This window comes from Sebastes fasciatus, chromosome 23 (genome assembly GCF_043250625.1).
Source record: "Sebastes fasciatus isolate fSebFas1 chromosome 23, fSebFas1.pri, whole genome shotgun sequence".
NCBI lineage: Eukaryota > Metazoa > Chordata > Actinopteri > Perciformes > Sebastidae > Sebastes > Sebastes fasciatus.
Window position 1 is genome coordinate 14,315,994 of NC_133817.1, and position 15,124 is coordinate 14,331,117.

Here is a 15,124-nt window from a genome sequence, read left to right on the forward strand (position 1 = left end):
ATGTATATACAAGTCTGTTTTGATCAAGTATGAATAATCTTTGTTCACAAGTTATTTTTAATTTGTGGTTCCACTGTATACTTGCTGTATGTATACTGTAAATAAACAACGATTTCTCTCTAAACGTTACTGTTTGAGATTTTCTGTATAAAGATGCTACTGTAAAGTAAAGGTTTGTTTAGCTAGATTACTAAATATTGCATGTAATATGTTAATATCATTCCTCAGAGATATTTTGGAAATTGCCACTTTTTTTTAAAAGGGAAAAAGTCATTATTTTCAGGTTTTAGTTTTTTTAATTTATTTTTAATTTATTTATTTTTATTCATTTATTTTTATTTTTATATATTTATGTTTATTTTGAATATTAAGAAAAAAAATATATGAATTAATCCCTGGAGGAAAATCAAAATGCCATAGCAGCCAGACACATTAAAATACAAGACAATAAAACAAACACAGATTCAATATTAAGTCAATATTAAGTCGGTCAATATGAACAATATAAATATATAAAAATATACAATATACAAAAATGCAAAAATATATGACAGCTTGCCTGCAAACCAAATTTATTTCATAATAATAATTAAGTTGGAGCGGGATATCAGAGCTCATGATATAGATAAAAATGCTAACAATCAACCTTAAGTGCCATGTAACTGTGACTGATTTCAGTAATTTGTCCAAAATGTACATCTAAGAAAGAAAAAGGAGCTTTTTTAGAGGACCAGCCTGGCATGAAAAATACACGTTAACACGCTAAACTGTGAAGTACCTGTCCCGATGAACATGACGTCGTACTGTCCGTCCTCTGCCTCCACTCTGTCCACCACCAGCTGGGAGAACTGGTAGTCTACGTCTGTCCGCACCATGATGGGACGCCCGCCTATCGGGTGCACCGGGTTGTACATGGCTGGGTGACCCCTGGCGAAGGTGATGACGTCATCGGGAAGGTCCTTGGTGGAGTCGAAGCCTCCGAATGTCTTACTGGGGCACTGAGAATCAGACCAGGCGGGTAAAGTTTTAGATGACTGACGTATGAATCATGTTTTTTGTTATATTCTTACAGAAAACACATGTTCAAGAATGAGAAGTTGTGCTAATTTGGCTTTCTTGCTTGTGATATCAATTGTTTTTGTGGAGACTCACAGTGCCAGGGCGGGGGTAGGGCACCCTCCCTTGGAAAGGCACCCACTGGTAGTTTGGTCCATCTCTGTGAGCGTAGGGACCCAGGAAGACCCTCCTGATGTCTGCCATGTTGTACATGCACACTGCCGAACCTTTAAAGATGTTACTGTGGAGAGAGAGAGAGAGAAACGTAGACGGGTGAGAGACAAATAGATGAAGAGACGGAGAGAGGTGAAATAAAGAAGAATGACCGACAAAAGGGATTTGATCGGTCACAAGACAGGAGATTAAGGTGCTTGTGAAATACCGAAGACAGACGACAAAATGACCCTTCATCGCACAAAGACGGAGAGGAGCGAGGTTGTCATTACCTAAGTATAGGAATGACAGATTGGAACTTCTCTCTGATTGTTTCCAGCCTCTTGAGAACAGACAGGAATTTGGGCACGCCACCAACAAGAGAGGAGACCTGGTTCAGAGCATTATTTGAAATCCCCTCCAATATTTTTGCGAGCGCTCGCTCCGAGCCAGATGGGTGGAATCTTTTTGCTTTCGCTCGCCAGACAAGGTCCAAAAGCAGGCAAGGTCAATCAATCAACGCAAAAAGAGAAGAAGAAAAAGGGAAAGTTTGTGGATTTTATTTCAATTCGTACTCCGTCACGGGTCGTCCAGAAGACGGCTATTTGAGCTGTGACTCATCAAAGTGGAACATTTGGGAGTTTCGCAGGAATATTCCAAAATATATATAGTTATTCAAATATTCCTGTGGAGATTGTGACGAAGTAAGATGTCTGTTTAAATCTGTGCGCACCATGAAGTCCATTAAAGCTGCAGTGAAGGTAGAATGGGAGCAAATATGATTAAAAAAGGTTGTTTTTATAAAACGGTCACTATATCCTGATAGTAGTGCATGAGACAGGTAATCGGAAAAAAATCATGTGTCCTCCGGTGCTCCTAATGGCATCTTCAAAATTTCACAGACCAGAGGAAAACAAGCAATCACAGCCGAGCAGGAGCCTGCCGTCTATGAGCCGGTTGTCAATCACTCGCAGAGTTCAATCAAACGGTCAAACTAGGCAGCGCTAATCAAATATGAATCAATATTCTGTTACTGTAATGTCTGCATCTCTCCTCAAATGTTTTCAGAAACATCTTGTAGTGTACTGTTTAGCTGTAAAATGAGAAAGTTTGTGACTCGGCAACCATGTTGAGATCAGTTGAAGAACTACCAAACCAGCCAATAGGAACGCTCCCTCTCTGAAATGACCTGTGATTGGCCAAAGTCTCACGTCACAGGCTTTTTTAAAGTCTGAAAACAGAGCCATGAGGAGGTGCAGAAGTCTAGTTTTCTTTCAGAACACTTAAATTACAATATGCTGAAAGGTTATTATGGAATTCTTTTGCCCAATGATGCCAATAACTTTCTGCCCACTGAAGCTTTAACCTCCGACCACATATAAGGGGGATCCGTTTCACAATTTTATAGACGTGTAATTATTTCCTTGCGGGTTAGATGTTCAAAAAAATCAAGTTCATTCATTACAGATGGCAGATTTTAATTTGGACAGTCAGTCTCTCTCGCATTTGCAAAACGCTTCAACAATAAGATTCACGACGTCCTTTGTCTTGCTGACTGCGATGGGAAGTTGTATCAGACTAATTAGGGATGTGGCTGGCATACACGCAGCCGCCAGTACTCAGCAAAGCATGGAAGATGAATGGATTAGCATTTGAAAATGTTAATTACAGAGAAATTCAATTAACTCCAGGGGGCAAAAAAAAAAAAAAAAAAACCCACTCCAATATCTGTGCTTAAGGAGAACATGTGTTTGTGCAGATACACACAGTCTGAGAGAAATCCAGTCAACCCCACAAAAATGCGCACACAAACAGCGGCGGCACAATCAAACATTGATCTGTCAGTGGCGGCTTCTTTGTGCCTCATTAAGCAGTGATATTAAAAGCCGGTCCCTCTGAATCGCTGCTCTATTCATCTCTGGAAACCGGCCACTTAGAAAACCAATTAAACCACTCTAATTCCTCAATGCCCCATAATTGAATTTTATGCGTGCACCGTCACACATGTGGGTAACGTAGGTGTACGCCCACCACCGCGCGCCGACCTCTTGCTTTAGAATAAGCAGAGAAAAAGCCGTGCAGGGCGTAGCGATGCAAGGCCGCCTGTCGGTATGCGTTAGCTCACTCCGCCGTTCTATTCAGCCTGTCTTATCATTAGCAGTGATTGATGGTGAAGTGTTTGTTCAAAGCGGTTCAGAGACACTACTGGACACAAACCCCCCCTTCCTCCTTCCCAAATGCAAATTCATCATCATCATGATAAGTGCCACCATCTGTGTCACTTATCTGCCTCGCCCCCGTGCCTTCACCTCTCCGCATGCTTCAATAGAGCCCTCTGAAAACCCCCATTCAAGGGCTGGGGCGGCGGCCAGCGGAGAGACGTGCGTTCCTGCTGAGTGAATATCGTGTTTCCCCCTCCTGCTCCATAATCTGATTTCCTTGCAACAAGCCTGCCAAGGTTTCAGTGGAATAAGGGGGACAGGTAGCGGGGGGAACGGGGGAATCAAAAACTAAAAGCAATCTCCATTCGGAGAGGAAAGCAACCATAAGACACCTGTAAGTGGATTACAGGACGGGGGAGCGTTGTCTGGGAATTTGACGGGGGCACGCTCGGTCGCTCGCATCCTGCAGTGTCATTTAAAATGGTTAGGAAATTACAGATAAAGGAAGGCTTCTTGAAAGGAAATATGAAGCGTGTGTGCTTTTCAAATACAGAGGAAATAACTTGTCCAGGACGGTTGCCCGTCCAATTTATATCCCTCTGATCTCCTAGCAACAAAGCAAACAAAACAAATATGATACTACCAGCGTCTGTCAAGAGAATGTGAGGCCCTTTTCTGCAACGCACATTTTGGAGGTCACATGAAAAGAACGTGTTTGTACCTGGATGTGGTGAATACAGCGTAGATGACTGGATTCTTTGGGTCCTTGGAGCTCATGAGAAACACGTCCTCTGAAAACACAAAGCAAGAAGGGGTGAAGGTGAGGTTTTCATAGGGTGACCAGATCCCAACATACCAAATGTGGGACAAAGAGTATGTTTGTGTGGGACAATGTGGGACACGTTACCAAGGCTGAGCGGTAATGTCTATCTAACTTACGTAATAAACATTTCTATCCTGCCCCTTACCTTGCAACATCTCTGTGCTTTGCCCGAATGCATCCATAGTTCTTGTGAAACTCACATGAACTGTGTTGCTTCATGTCATATTCCCCCCCGTGTGAAATTGAAAAATAAGTGTCAAATTTCACAAAACAATCTGAGACCTGCTTATAAGTAGTTTCCCAGTCTTTGTTGTAGCTGCTCTTCCTTTTCTTTGTGGTAGTTTCCATCATATTCCACCTAAATCTGCATAGTTTGCGGTGACTTGTGAAAGACGGTGAAATGTTAACCTGCACTTGACCCACGTGTGCGCAGTTTCACAGCAAACACAGAACCCCGTGATGACAGCCTTTCCTGCTTTCTCAACAGCCACTGGATAAAAGCCAGATTTTAAAAAAGCGTCTTGTCCTGCAGTGGTTTGACTTTTTGAAAACTAGAGCCAATGAAAATGTGGGATTATCGTCTCAATATGGGGGGACGTGGGACAAGGGATTAAAACGCTCTGTAGTCCCTCGTAAAGTGGGACACCTGGTCACTCTACTTACGCAGCTCATCGAAGTGCGTGTCAATGCCGTTGACCCCGGGCACTGAACACATTAGCCGGGCCTTGAGGAAAGTGGTCCACTTGTTCACCAGACTCCTGTGACCTCCCATGTCATTCTGTATTAGAAACAACAAAAAATATACATTTCTGTAAAAACTCTGACATAAACATGTAGCTACTTCTATGTAGATTTGTAATAAATAGTGAATCTTGTAGTGATTTTGTATGTGTGTGTGTGTTGTTACCTTACACAGTTGTCCTATCCTGGCGATGGTAGCTTTGCCGGTGTGCTCGCCGTCCATGGCGTTCTCTTTGAAAAACAGGAAGATCTTGTCGTCTTCTGGGTTGTCGCTTTCTGGGATCAAGTTAACGCCGATGAACCTGGGGTCTAGAGGGGGGTTAAAAAAAAAGGAAATGCATGAAGCGCAGAAACATTGTACGCAGTGAAATATGCATTACACTGGAATCACACACATCATTTTACGATCCCACCTCCGCCCCAATGACAATCCTTTCACCCCTATTTTACACCTCCGAAACCAAATCCCCCGTGATATTCTCCAGTCACGGCTCAGTAACAACAGCCATTCACTTTACACCCCGGCGTTACAGTATCTGACTTTACCCCGAGCGAGCTCTCCAAGTCCAAATCCCACATAACCCCTTTCTCTAGGCCACATCCTCACAAACACACATGGCTCTGATTGTCCCCGGTAACACTTGAATAAATTTATCTCCACTTTAAGTGCGAGAGGAAATCAAAGCTAAAGGGGGCGAGCCGAGGCCTCGGGGCTGGGATGTCTCTTCATTTGAAGAAGAAGAAGAAGAAGCAGAGGGACTGGAGGGGAAAAAAGCGGCCGCAGTCGGCGAGGCGTCGTCACACGTAAAACGAGCCTAGTGTCTAAAAGCTCGGGGGTTAGCTGGAGAGAAACAAGCCGTGCCATGTTACGCCTCCGTGGCCGTTTAGGATATAGAGTAGCTGTGAAAAAGACGAGTGTGGCCAAAGTGGGAAGCAGATTTATAAGCGCTGTGCGGGTGCGAGACCTCTGGTATGAATCATGTGCCCCACACACGCCTCATGGCTCTGTCGTGAATATGTGCCATTAAATCTACACATTCATAACTTGGGCGCATATGAAAACAGGCTTCTGCCGGTGTCGCCAACCACTGAGGTCATTCGATTCATGACATTTAATTCCCAACAAAAGGCCACTGTATTCAGCGGAGGTTTAATCCAACCTAAATGTTGAGCGAGAGGGCATTAAACGGTGAAGGGATGTGTAAATAAAACGCAAAGCCAAACCCGTTTAACCCTAAATCCTTTTCAGAATCGACTGCTATTGAGGATTCATTCCCAAGTTTCTTTCTTGTTGCGTTCGAGTACCATGTAACCTTGTTGATAAAGGCTCAATGGAATATCCCCATCACCACTAATCCATGCAATTACAATCCCCCCTTTGTGGAGAAGGAGTTGGATTTTGCCGGGCCGAATGGATACAATCCCCCGGCGTATTTGTTTGAACAAGGTGAAAGATCGATGGGGATTAACGCTGCAGCTTCTCCTTTTTTAAATCGCTCTTTATTAATATGTCACAGCAATCAGCGCTGCAGAGAACAGTGTTTGTGGTTTCTGGCGGGGCTGGGGGAGGGCGGTGGCGGTTGAGGAGAGGAATTTGACTCCACTACAGGAAAACAGCTGAGAGCGGATTAGTTCTGTGGGAAAGAGGGGGGAAAAAAGGATGGCACAGCTTGAGGGTAAGGTTCAAACTGACCTTTTGTGGCTCCCTAAGTCCTCCGGCGGTGCCGACAGATAGCCAGACAGACCGGACAGTCAATAACCCTTCGCTGCCGCGCTAATCTTACAAGCGCAGGCAAAATCCAGTGACTTTGTGAATGGGCTCTGATATCTGATGTCTCCACATGAATGGAAATGATTGGAGACTTGAGGCTTGTGAGAGAATTTAATGCTTCAAAGTCCATTGTAAAGCTCAATGGTTTTCTTTCTGCGAAACTGGCCAATGACGAGGGTTTTACTTCCACCTTGTACTGAATAGTTGAGGTTTATGTGGGCCACAAGTGTCCAATTTGACTTTAATAGTAAAGTTTGTGAGGTTTGAAAATGTATGTTATCTAGTTTTTGCAGTTCTGAACAATAATAGCTTCCACTGGAAGCTTGTAGATGGAAATGGCCTCTTAAAAAACCCAGGAAAGGCAACATATTTGAGTAGACTATAGTGGCAAAACTCATCATAATACAGTACAATATCAAAATACATTAAGCAACTTTTTTTTGTTCATGAAGAAAAAATACATTTATTTGACGTGTACTTTGACTTTTTAGTTTTCCCATCTGCTAACATGGAGGGGGCGTGATTTATTAGCTATACTGCAGCCAGCCACCAGGGGGCGATCAAGATGTTTTGGCTTCACTTTTGGGGAGCTGTCATATCGTCCATCTTTAAATACGGTCTACGGTTCGGACTACTGTTCCATGTTGTTTCATAGATATATGCACAACTCAACCCGTTCCGTACAAAATGATTGGTTGATGCCTTTAATCGCGTAACCTGTAACCTGTAACCTGTAACCTGTAACCTGTAACCTGTAACCTGTAACCTGTAACCTGTAACCTGTAACCGCATAATATTCACGTTCGGTGTTAAAGTACTCAAAATACACACAAATAACAGTTTGAAAAAATATATTGACGTGAAAAATAATCACACAAAAAAAAAATGCTGCTGGTGTGTAAAGAACTTAATAAAAAACTTCTTTTTTTTTTTACCATTCAGCCATCTTGAGTCATGCTGCTCCGTCCTGATTGGATGATGATCTCCCAGCGTACGGAAAATGGCAAAGTCCCTTCCCATGAAATCAGCAGATGTGCCAGAGTACAGCTCTCCGTCTGCCAGTGAGAGAAGTGTAGTTAGTAAGAAACAAATGACCGGTTCTGACGGGAACTTATTCCCTGGAACTAATCGAGGTCAGACTCACCGATCAGGAGCGAGGCTGAGAGCATTTTGGGGTCGTAGGGGCTTTTCCCGCGGCCGTTCTCGAAATGCGAGGCCAGTCGAAAGATGTTGTCCTGCGGAGTAAAAGGGGTCAAAGTTCAAAATGAGGCCTGTGAACGCCACATATAAGCCTGGTTAACAAGTACATTTATAGCCTGTGTTTCAAATGACACCAAATTCTCGTTATAGCGAGCTGCTTTTGGGGATGGGAAGCACTACAGCTTGGTGACAGATCGACAATAACTTCTACAACAAAAAGGAATCATGGGGAATAAAGTCAGATCATCTAGCTCAACCTCACTCTTTGAAAGAAAAGTCACAATAGAGCGACCCAACTTGCTCAGTTTTCTTTAAATCAATTACTGACAACAGTACTTTAAAGTCAAGTGAGCTCATGCAGGGTCTGCTATACTCAAAGCCTGCATGGTGCAAACAGCCGTTCCACTCCCCATTGTGGGACTGCAGAAGCCACGCTGGTGCATTGATTAACCTGTAGACCTTTATCAAGATGACTGATTAAACTTTTATGCAGGGGAGAGGTTGTTTCATTTCCCGAAAGCTCAAGTCGAACCGTGTAGTGACCACTACTTTTACTTCACACAAAAGAAAACATTGATGAGAAGATAATGAGGGGAAGGGTTACCGCTGCGCTCGACGGAAAAATGTGCGGCACAAATTCTTTTAAGGGGGGAACAATACAGGACTTTTTACTGTCATTAGTTTACTATAGCACTGGTGTCACGTTTCATGACTCATTATTGAACACGCAATTGAGATCTAAAGTACTTTTAGCCTATCTATAACTGATTAAACATGCAGAAAAGAAAACACAGCATTCGGTGAACCAACATTAATGGGTAACACTTTATTATTACCATCATTAATAAATTAATTAATAATAAATTGATAGTTAATTAAACTTGGTTAATAGTTATTTTACTGTTAACAAACAACAAAATGATAATTAATAATGTTTAGTAATTATTAGCAATGCTATAATTTTTTACTTTAACAGTTTATTATTGCATATATGATTTTATATACTATATATATATAAGTATCTGTTATCTGATATTATTGGAGGACCTACAGTTCTCCAGAGGACGGAGCTATGACCCACAAGTACTGCGGCATACGCATGCCTCTTTTCGTACATATGCTTATATACTGTACTATACTGTTTATGTATATACAAACGGGAAAGGGGTTAGGTACAACTATCTGTAAAGTTTTGTAAACACTGTGATAGTGCCTTTTCCAAATAAAAATTAAAATTAAAAAAAAGATATTATTTGCAAAGCTTAAAGAAATTGTTTGTAAAGTTGCAACTGACGATTATAATACTTTGTTAAATGGATAATAATAATAATACTTTGTAAAGTGTCTATAAACAATATTTAGATAGGTAATTAATACTTTTTTTCTGGCCCATTTATCTATATATGTAATGTATATAGATGTTTTGCAAAAAAAATTATTAAAGGTCTAAAATAATTTGGTAATCACAAACAAATACTTAATATAGTATATAAAATATCATAAAGTGTGCAACAATAAACTGATAATAAATAATTCACTAACTTAAACATAATGTAATTGTTATTTTCTCTTTTTATAAAGTAATTATTTCACATAACACAAACTAATGATAAAATAAATGATAACATTACTAACAATTAGTATACATTATTAATCATCATTTAATTGTTTGTTGTTAACAGTAAAATAACAATTAACTACGTTTAATTAACTATCAATTTACCATTTATAAATGATGGTTATTATAAAGTGTTACCCATCAATGCAGCCACTGTATTATTACCTCGGCCCTCTTGCCCAGTTCCAGAAATGAACAGATAGGGTGGAAAGCTCCGGTGCCACAGATGTACAGGTGGGTCTGGTTGTACGGTTGGAGCACCCGGATGAAGTTGGAACACTCTTTCTGGAAAAGAAATGAGACGTGGAACATCAACCGACCGATGTTTAATTTCATACATCTGGCAAAGAGATTCCAATACATTTTGTGTATGCAATACCCGGCTCTGTTTATGCAGTAATCCTACCAGCGTAGTATATTATATAGCCTTGAAAAAGCATGTGAAACTTTGGGGATTTTTTATGAGATTGCATATGTTAGCATTAACCTCCTCCATATCATAAAGTTTGAATTAGGTTTTATCCTTTATGAAAACAACCTTGACACATTTAATAGAGAAAAGCGCTGCTGTGATTCAATTGAAAAGAGAGAATAATGGAGAAAGCTCTGTTGGAATTCCCTTTAAAGCGGGGACTTTCCAGTTGGAAATGAAACTGAGTCTCCGTCAAGGAAATCCCACCTGTAAGTCAAATCAGGCAACCCTAGCTCAGATCTTTAATGATCCATATGTTTGAATTTACCGTGGGGGTGTTTGGGTTGGCTCTGCAGCACATGCTGATAGTCCCAGTGGTGTGAGACTGTTTATTAGAGCGCTAATCAACAGGATTGGTTAATGTAGGAGGGTTATTAGCAGCCTCCAGGAGTTGATTTGGCCACATGTGTTTAAGAGATTAGGCTGGGGTTTCCCTTATTATGAATACATGCTGGATATCCACCTAACAAATAAATAGACGTTTGCTCGAGGGGGTTTGGAAACGCAGCACACATCACATGCAGACAGCCAAATTACTCTTCGTTCTTCTCCCGCCCTTCAACACATGTATCTCTTCAGGCTTCGTTCAGTTTGACGGTTTGATGATGTCCCTCATATGAGACATAAATGGAGTCGAAGCTTCACTGTGTTCAGGTTTGATGAGTGATGACATTTTCCAGAGCAACAGCAAATTGATTCTGGGATCACACACTGCAAAGCTTTTCCAAAAAACAGATTTCCCTGCTATTATTCAGAAAGGCAGAAACTCATGTTTTAGTTCTGGCTCTTTCGCCTCCTCAGCAATCTGTTTGATATTTTGGAAATGTACGCTTAGTCACTGCTTGAACTAGCAGCCAGTAAGCTTAGTTTAGCATAAACGTAAATTTTAAACTCACCAACTCAGCAGGCTTTTGATTAAGACTTATCTTTATTATTTTATTCACTAATTTCTATTGTATTAAAGTTGTAAGATTGTGTTCTATTTATTGTTATTTTAATAATCACCTACTTTACTGTATTTTATTTGTATAATTTCATAGTATTTTATTAATTACTTTTTTTATTGTATTTAATTTGTATAATTATATTCCATTTTATTGTTATTTTATTAATCAATTGTTTTTATCGTATTTCATTTGTATAATTTCATTATATTTCATTGTTATTTCATTAATCACTTATTTCATTGTATTTAATTTGTGTAATTTTATTCTATTTTATTGTTATTTTAATAATCACCTATTTTATTGTTTTTAATTTGTATAATTTTATTCTATTTTATTGTTGTTCTATTAATCACTTATTTCATTGTATGTAATTTGTATAATTTTATTCTATTGTATTGTTATTTTATTAATCTAGTTTTTATTTCACACTGTTTTACTACTACTACGGTTATTATAGCTTTTTAATTCTATTTAGTTATAGTTTAGTTTTAGTTATTACACTTGTTCTGTCTAATGTTTGGCTTGTCAGTCATCTGTGAAGCACTTTGAACTGCACTACCCCGTATGAAAGGTGCTATACTAATAAAGTTTGATTGATTGATAAAGAATGAAATGAGGAGGAAACAGCGTGCTGGCAAATCACTGCACCCGGCAAAGAAATAGTCCCGCACATTAATCCCACAAAAAAAAAACACAAATTGTAATTTTTGTACCTTGTTTTTTGTGTGATTAAACAAACAAGATATAGAAAATACAAATGGAGTTTGTTACCTTTGGACGGAGCCAGGCTAGCTGTTTCCCCCTGTTTCTTTATGCCAAGCTAACAGCCTCAAATTGAATGCACAGAGTGGTATCGAATTCTTGTCCCAAAACTATTTCTTTAAAATCAAAATATGATTTTAATTTCATGTCAAAATATTAACTTAATACAAAACTGTAGCATGCTATTAGTTTCTAACAGACCAGGGTTCATTCAAGCACTCATCACCTTTAAACTGTGTGTGTTATCATTAACCCACCATCCCAACAACGTTTGCACATTTCAGCCACACTGCACTATTGCTGAGACTAAACTTGCATTATTTCTTGTGGCTGACCTCAAGCCTGCACGTCTCTGTGTCTATGCGACTGCTAATGACTTTACCCTCTGTGTTTTCTACTGTTGAACAGCGGGAGCACATGTCCCACCACATCATTCTCACGACCTTATTATACGCATTTCGCCAACTCCTATAATCCCCCCCCGATGTCAGCTCTGTTTAGGATTTTACATGGCTGTCTTCGAGTTAGACTCATTAGCTACGTGGTAGGTAGGCTTGCACATAAACACTGACGGACGTCAAGTCACTCAAACATACGGCTCTGTCTTGCCCCCTAGGTGAAAAATGGTTTCCCTGATCACAAACCATGTCATTATGTGAAAACCACAACAGCCGCAGAGGATAAATGAGTCATTATTGGATCAAAGTAATGACTCTCTTTGGACTGGGTATTGATGATGACTTTCCATGAGCAGAAACGAGTGGACAGATTTGTATATATTTTGAGAATACGTCTCTAATAGAATATGGAAAATGCATTGGAGATGTTTTATTTTTCCTTTATAATATCTGGGAAAATAATCAGAAATGACATCAGGCAGTTTCTATGAAATCCACGCTCCAGTATCTGAACCCCTTTGTTTGCTGAATCAAATGCAACAACCTGGGCCGTGTTACACACTCGTCCTGCCAAGGAGAATGATGCAGCCGTCAGGCATTTTTTGGAGGGGGGCAGCTGTTACATTTGTTCTGCGGCTGTAAATTGTGGTTTTGGAGTAATGCATCGCTTTGGGAGCTCTGGATGCTTTGGTAATGTCCTAATCAAGGCCTCGCTCCGTCTCCGCTCTCACCGCCTCATTTTCAAGGGTAAACATTTTCACAGCACGCAAATACCTCATCATTGTGTTTTGTGTGATTTTTGCGCCGCCAGAAATATTCTCTCTCTCTCCGCTGTGCGAAGGGAGCGAAGGTGTAGTGTTGCTCGTGTGGTCGGCGGTGTGAGTTAGACCTCCAGTAAAACCTCTGCGATTTACGTAAATTCCGAATAATCCTTAAACCCCTGCAGCCGCCGCACTCCAGACTCATCCAGCCATGAAATTAAGATCAGATACAACACTAGAGAGAGAGCCTAACCAAATAGCAACACGGAGATAACACACACTAATGCCGTCGTGCACACAAACCGAGCTGGTTGGTATATAGTATGTGCTCAGCACATGTGAGCTAACATGCGGCCGCCAGATAACGGGAACTCAAACAATACACTCCCACATAAATATGCCCACATGTGCACGCTCCGAACAAACATAAACACACTCCCGATGTTAAACTGTACGTCAGAGCAGCAAATAACCTCTGAGGTAATGTTGTCCTTGTGCCACTGGGACATTGTGTACACCTTACTGTGACCCAACATCTGTCGTACAGCGTGTAGGCCTATAGAGAGTACACCGTGCCAGAGGTGAGATGGAACGTGGCTACTGTACGATCACTTCTATGTGAGCTAATTTCATTCCTCCTCTTGTATTTGTACGGATCCTGGCAACGTCTCCTATGCTGCGACCGAAACACGCATTCCAGACAAATTTGAAGAATTACATGGATGCAGGACAGACGTATAATTTGTGCAACAATAGAAGCAAAAATTGCTGGGAAGAGCTCCAAACGATGATGCCATCGTGAGTGTGGACTTACCCCAAGGTCTTTCCCTGCCCACTTGCATTCATCCCTCTTGGAGGGGGTGGCGGGCCACGCAATCTGTGCAAACGGGAGAAAAAAGACAAAGTCATACTACGCTGGCGGTGGAGAGCAGAGATTTACATCGGAAGGAAGTGAGTTAATGCTGTGAATCAGAGGAAATCAAGATTTGTTTAATTCCAGGAGAATGACTTTGGATTTGTCATTGTTTTATTTTGACATTTCCGAGTTGACTCACTTCCTTATTTCCCTCTACATTCCTGGGTCATACCATGAGCGTTGCGTGTCATACTTGCCAACCGTGAGACCTCAAAAATAGGGAGGATTTCAAAACCAAAATTTGAGTTTCAGAGACTTTGTTTCCTGCATTCTGGTGACTTTTAAAGAATAAAAATAACAAAATAAAAACAGCATTTTCATGATTTTTATGATGGCCTAGTTTTAATTTTACTTTTAATTCTCAGGAAAGAAAATTGAATAATCGCCGCTCTGGTGTGAACTTGTGTGAATTATTTTTTGCCCCTGCTTGAGTATTTCTTTCTCTTATTACTCTCCGTTTCTCTCTCCGTCTCTCACTCACTGAATGCCCTTTAAGACACAACGAGACATCGGCACTACTCCGCTCTGAAACCCGTTATTTCTAATGGCAAGCGCCACGTCATGACGGATTTTTGCTGCCTAGATGCAAAACCCAACTTTGGGCGGCGCTGCACGCTGTGTCGCGAGCATCTCTTCCACTGAGAAAGACATTAGGTGTAGCTGTATTGTTGTCCGGGTGGAAACAGCAGGGCTTATACGTGCTGTACATTGCCAGAAACAGGTTGAGATAACGAAAATGTGTCATAAAGCGGGAGAAATACAGGAGAATTATGACACCGGGAGGAAACCGGTAGAGGGTATTGAAAAACGGGACTCTCTCGGAAAAATTCGGGAGGGTTGGTAAGTATGCTGAGTGTACATGTGATACATAAGGGATGGCATTTTAAACAGTGTAATGATAGACTGCATGAAAGTGGAGAAGGAAAGGGGTTTAGGTGACTCCAAACTAAAAATGTGCTGTGTTTATGTGAAATTGTATAAGATACATGTGTAGGAACACGTAAGAATATTACCCCTCCATATTGCACTTGCTGTGTCGATATAGACATATTGTCTAAACATGAGTTCTGGTTCAAATTATGGCATTCATAAAGTTTCTACAGTTCAAATCCTCAGCATATGGTTGCACTTTTCACTTCAAATATGAAGAGAAAGCAGGCTTTTGCTACTTTGTTATGGAAAAGACTCATTGTGAAGTAAATAATGGCTTTGTACTGTCCTTACGAGGAATCTATCCGTGGTGTCACATGAATTATAAACACACGAGTCTACATGTGTAAGGAAATGATTATATGTTAAAAAAATTGGGTGCGATTGAGCTCTCGCTTTTTGTTGCTGGTGGCC

The 15,124-nt window shown here is 40.7% G+C and overlaps 1 protein-coding gene across 1 annotated transcript in view; it reads right to left on the minus strand.

The window, feature by feature from the left end:
• sema3aa (sema domain, immunoglobulin domain (Ig), short basic domain, secreted, (semaphorin) 3Aa) overlaps positions 1–15,124 on the minus strand; it is a 40,227-nt gene that overhangs the window by 7,128 nt on the left and 17,975 nt on the right. Inside the window, exons 3-11 of the mRNA XM_074626098.1 lie at positions 13,679–13,741; positions 9,690–9,809; positions 7,851–7,941; positions 7,642–7,761; positions 5,102–5,244; positions 4,858–4,972; positions 4,093–4,162; positions 1,153–1,297; positions 779–998 (exon numbers count right to left, since the gene is read on the minus strand). Of these exons, the coding sequence (XP_074482199.1) occupies positions 779–998; positions 1,153–1,297; positions 4,093–4,162; positions 4,858–4,972; positions 5,102–5,244; positions 7,642–7,761; positions 7,851–7,941; positions 9,690–9,809; positions 13,679–13,741 (1,087 nt within the window). The remainder of the gene's footprint in view (positions 1–778; positions 999–1,152; positions 1,298–4,092; positions 4,163–4,857; positions 4,973–5,101; positions 5,245–7,641; positions 7,762–7,850; positions 7,942–9,689; positions 9,810–13,678; positions 13,742–15,124) is intronic.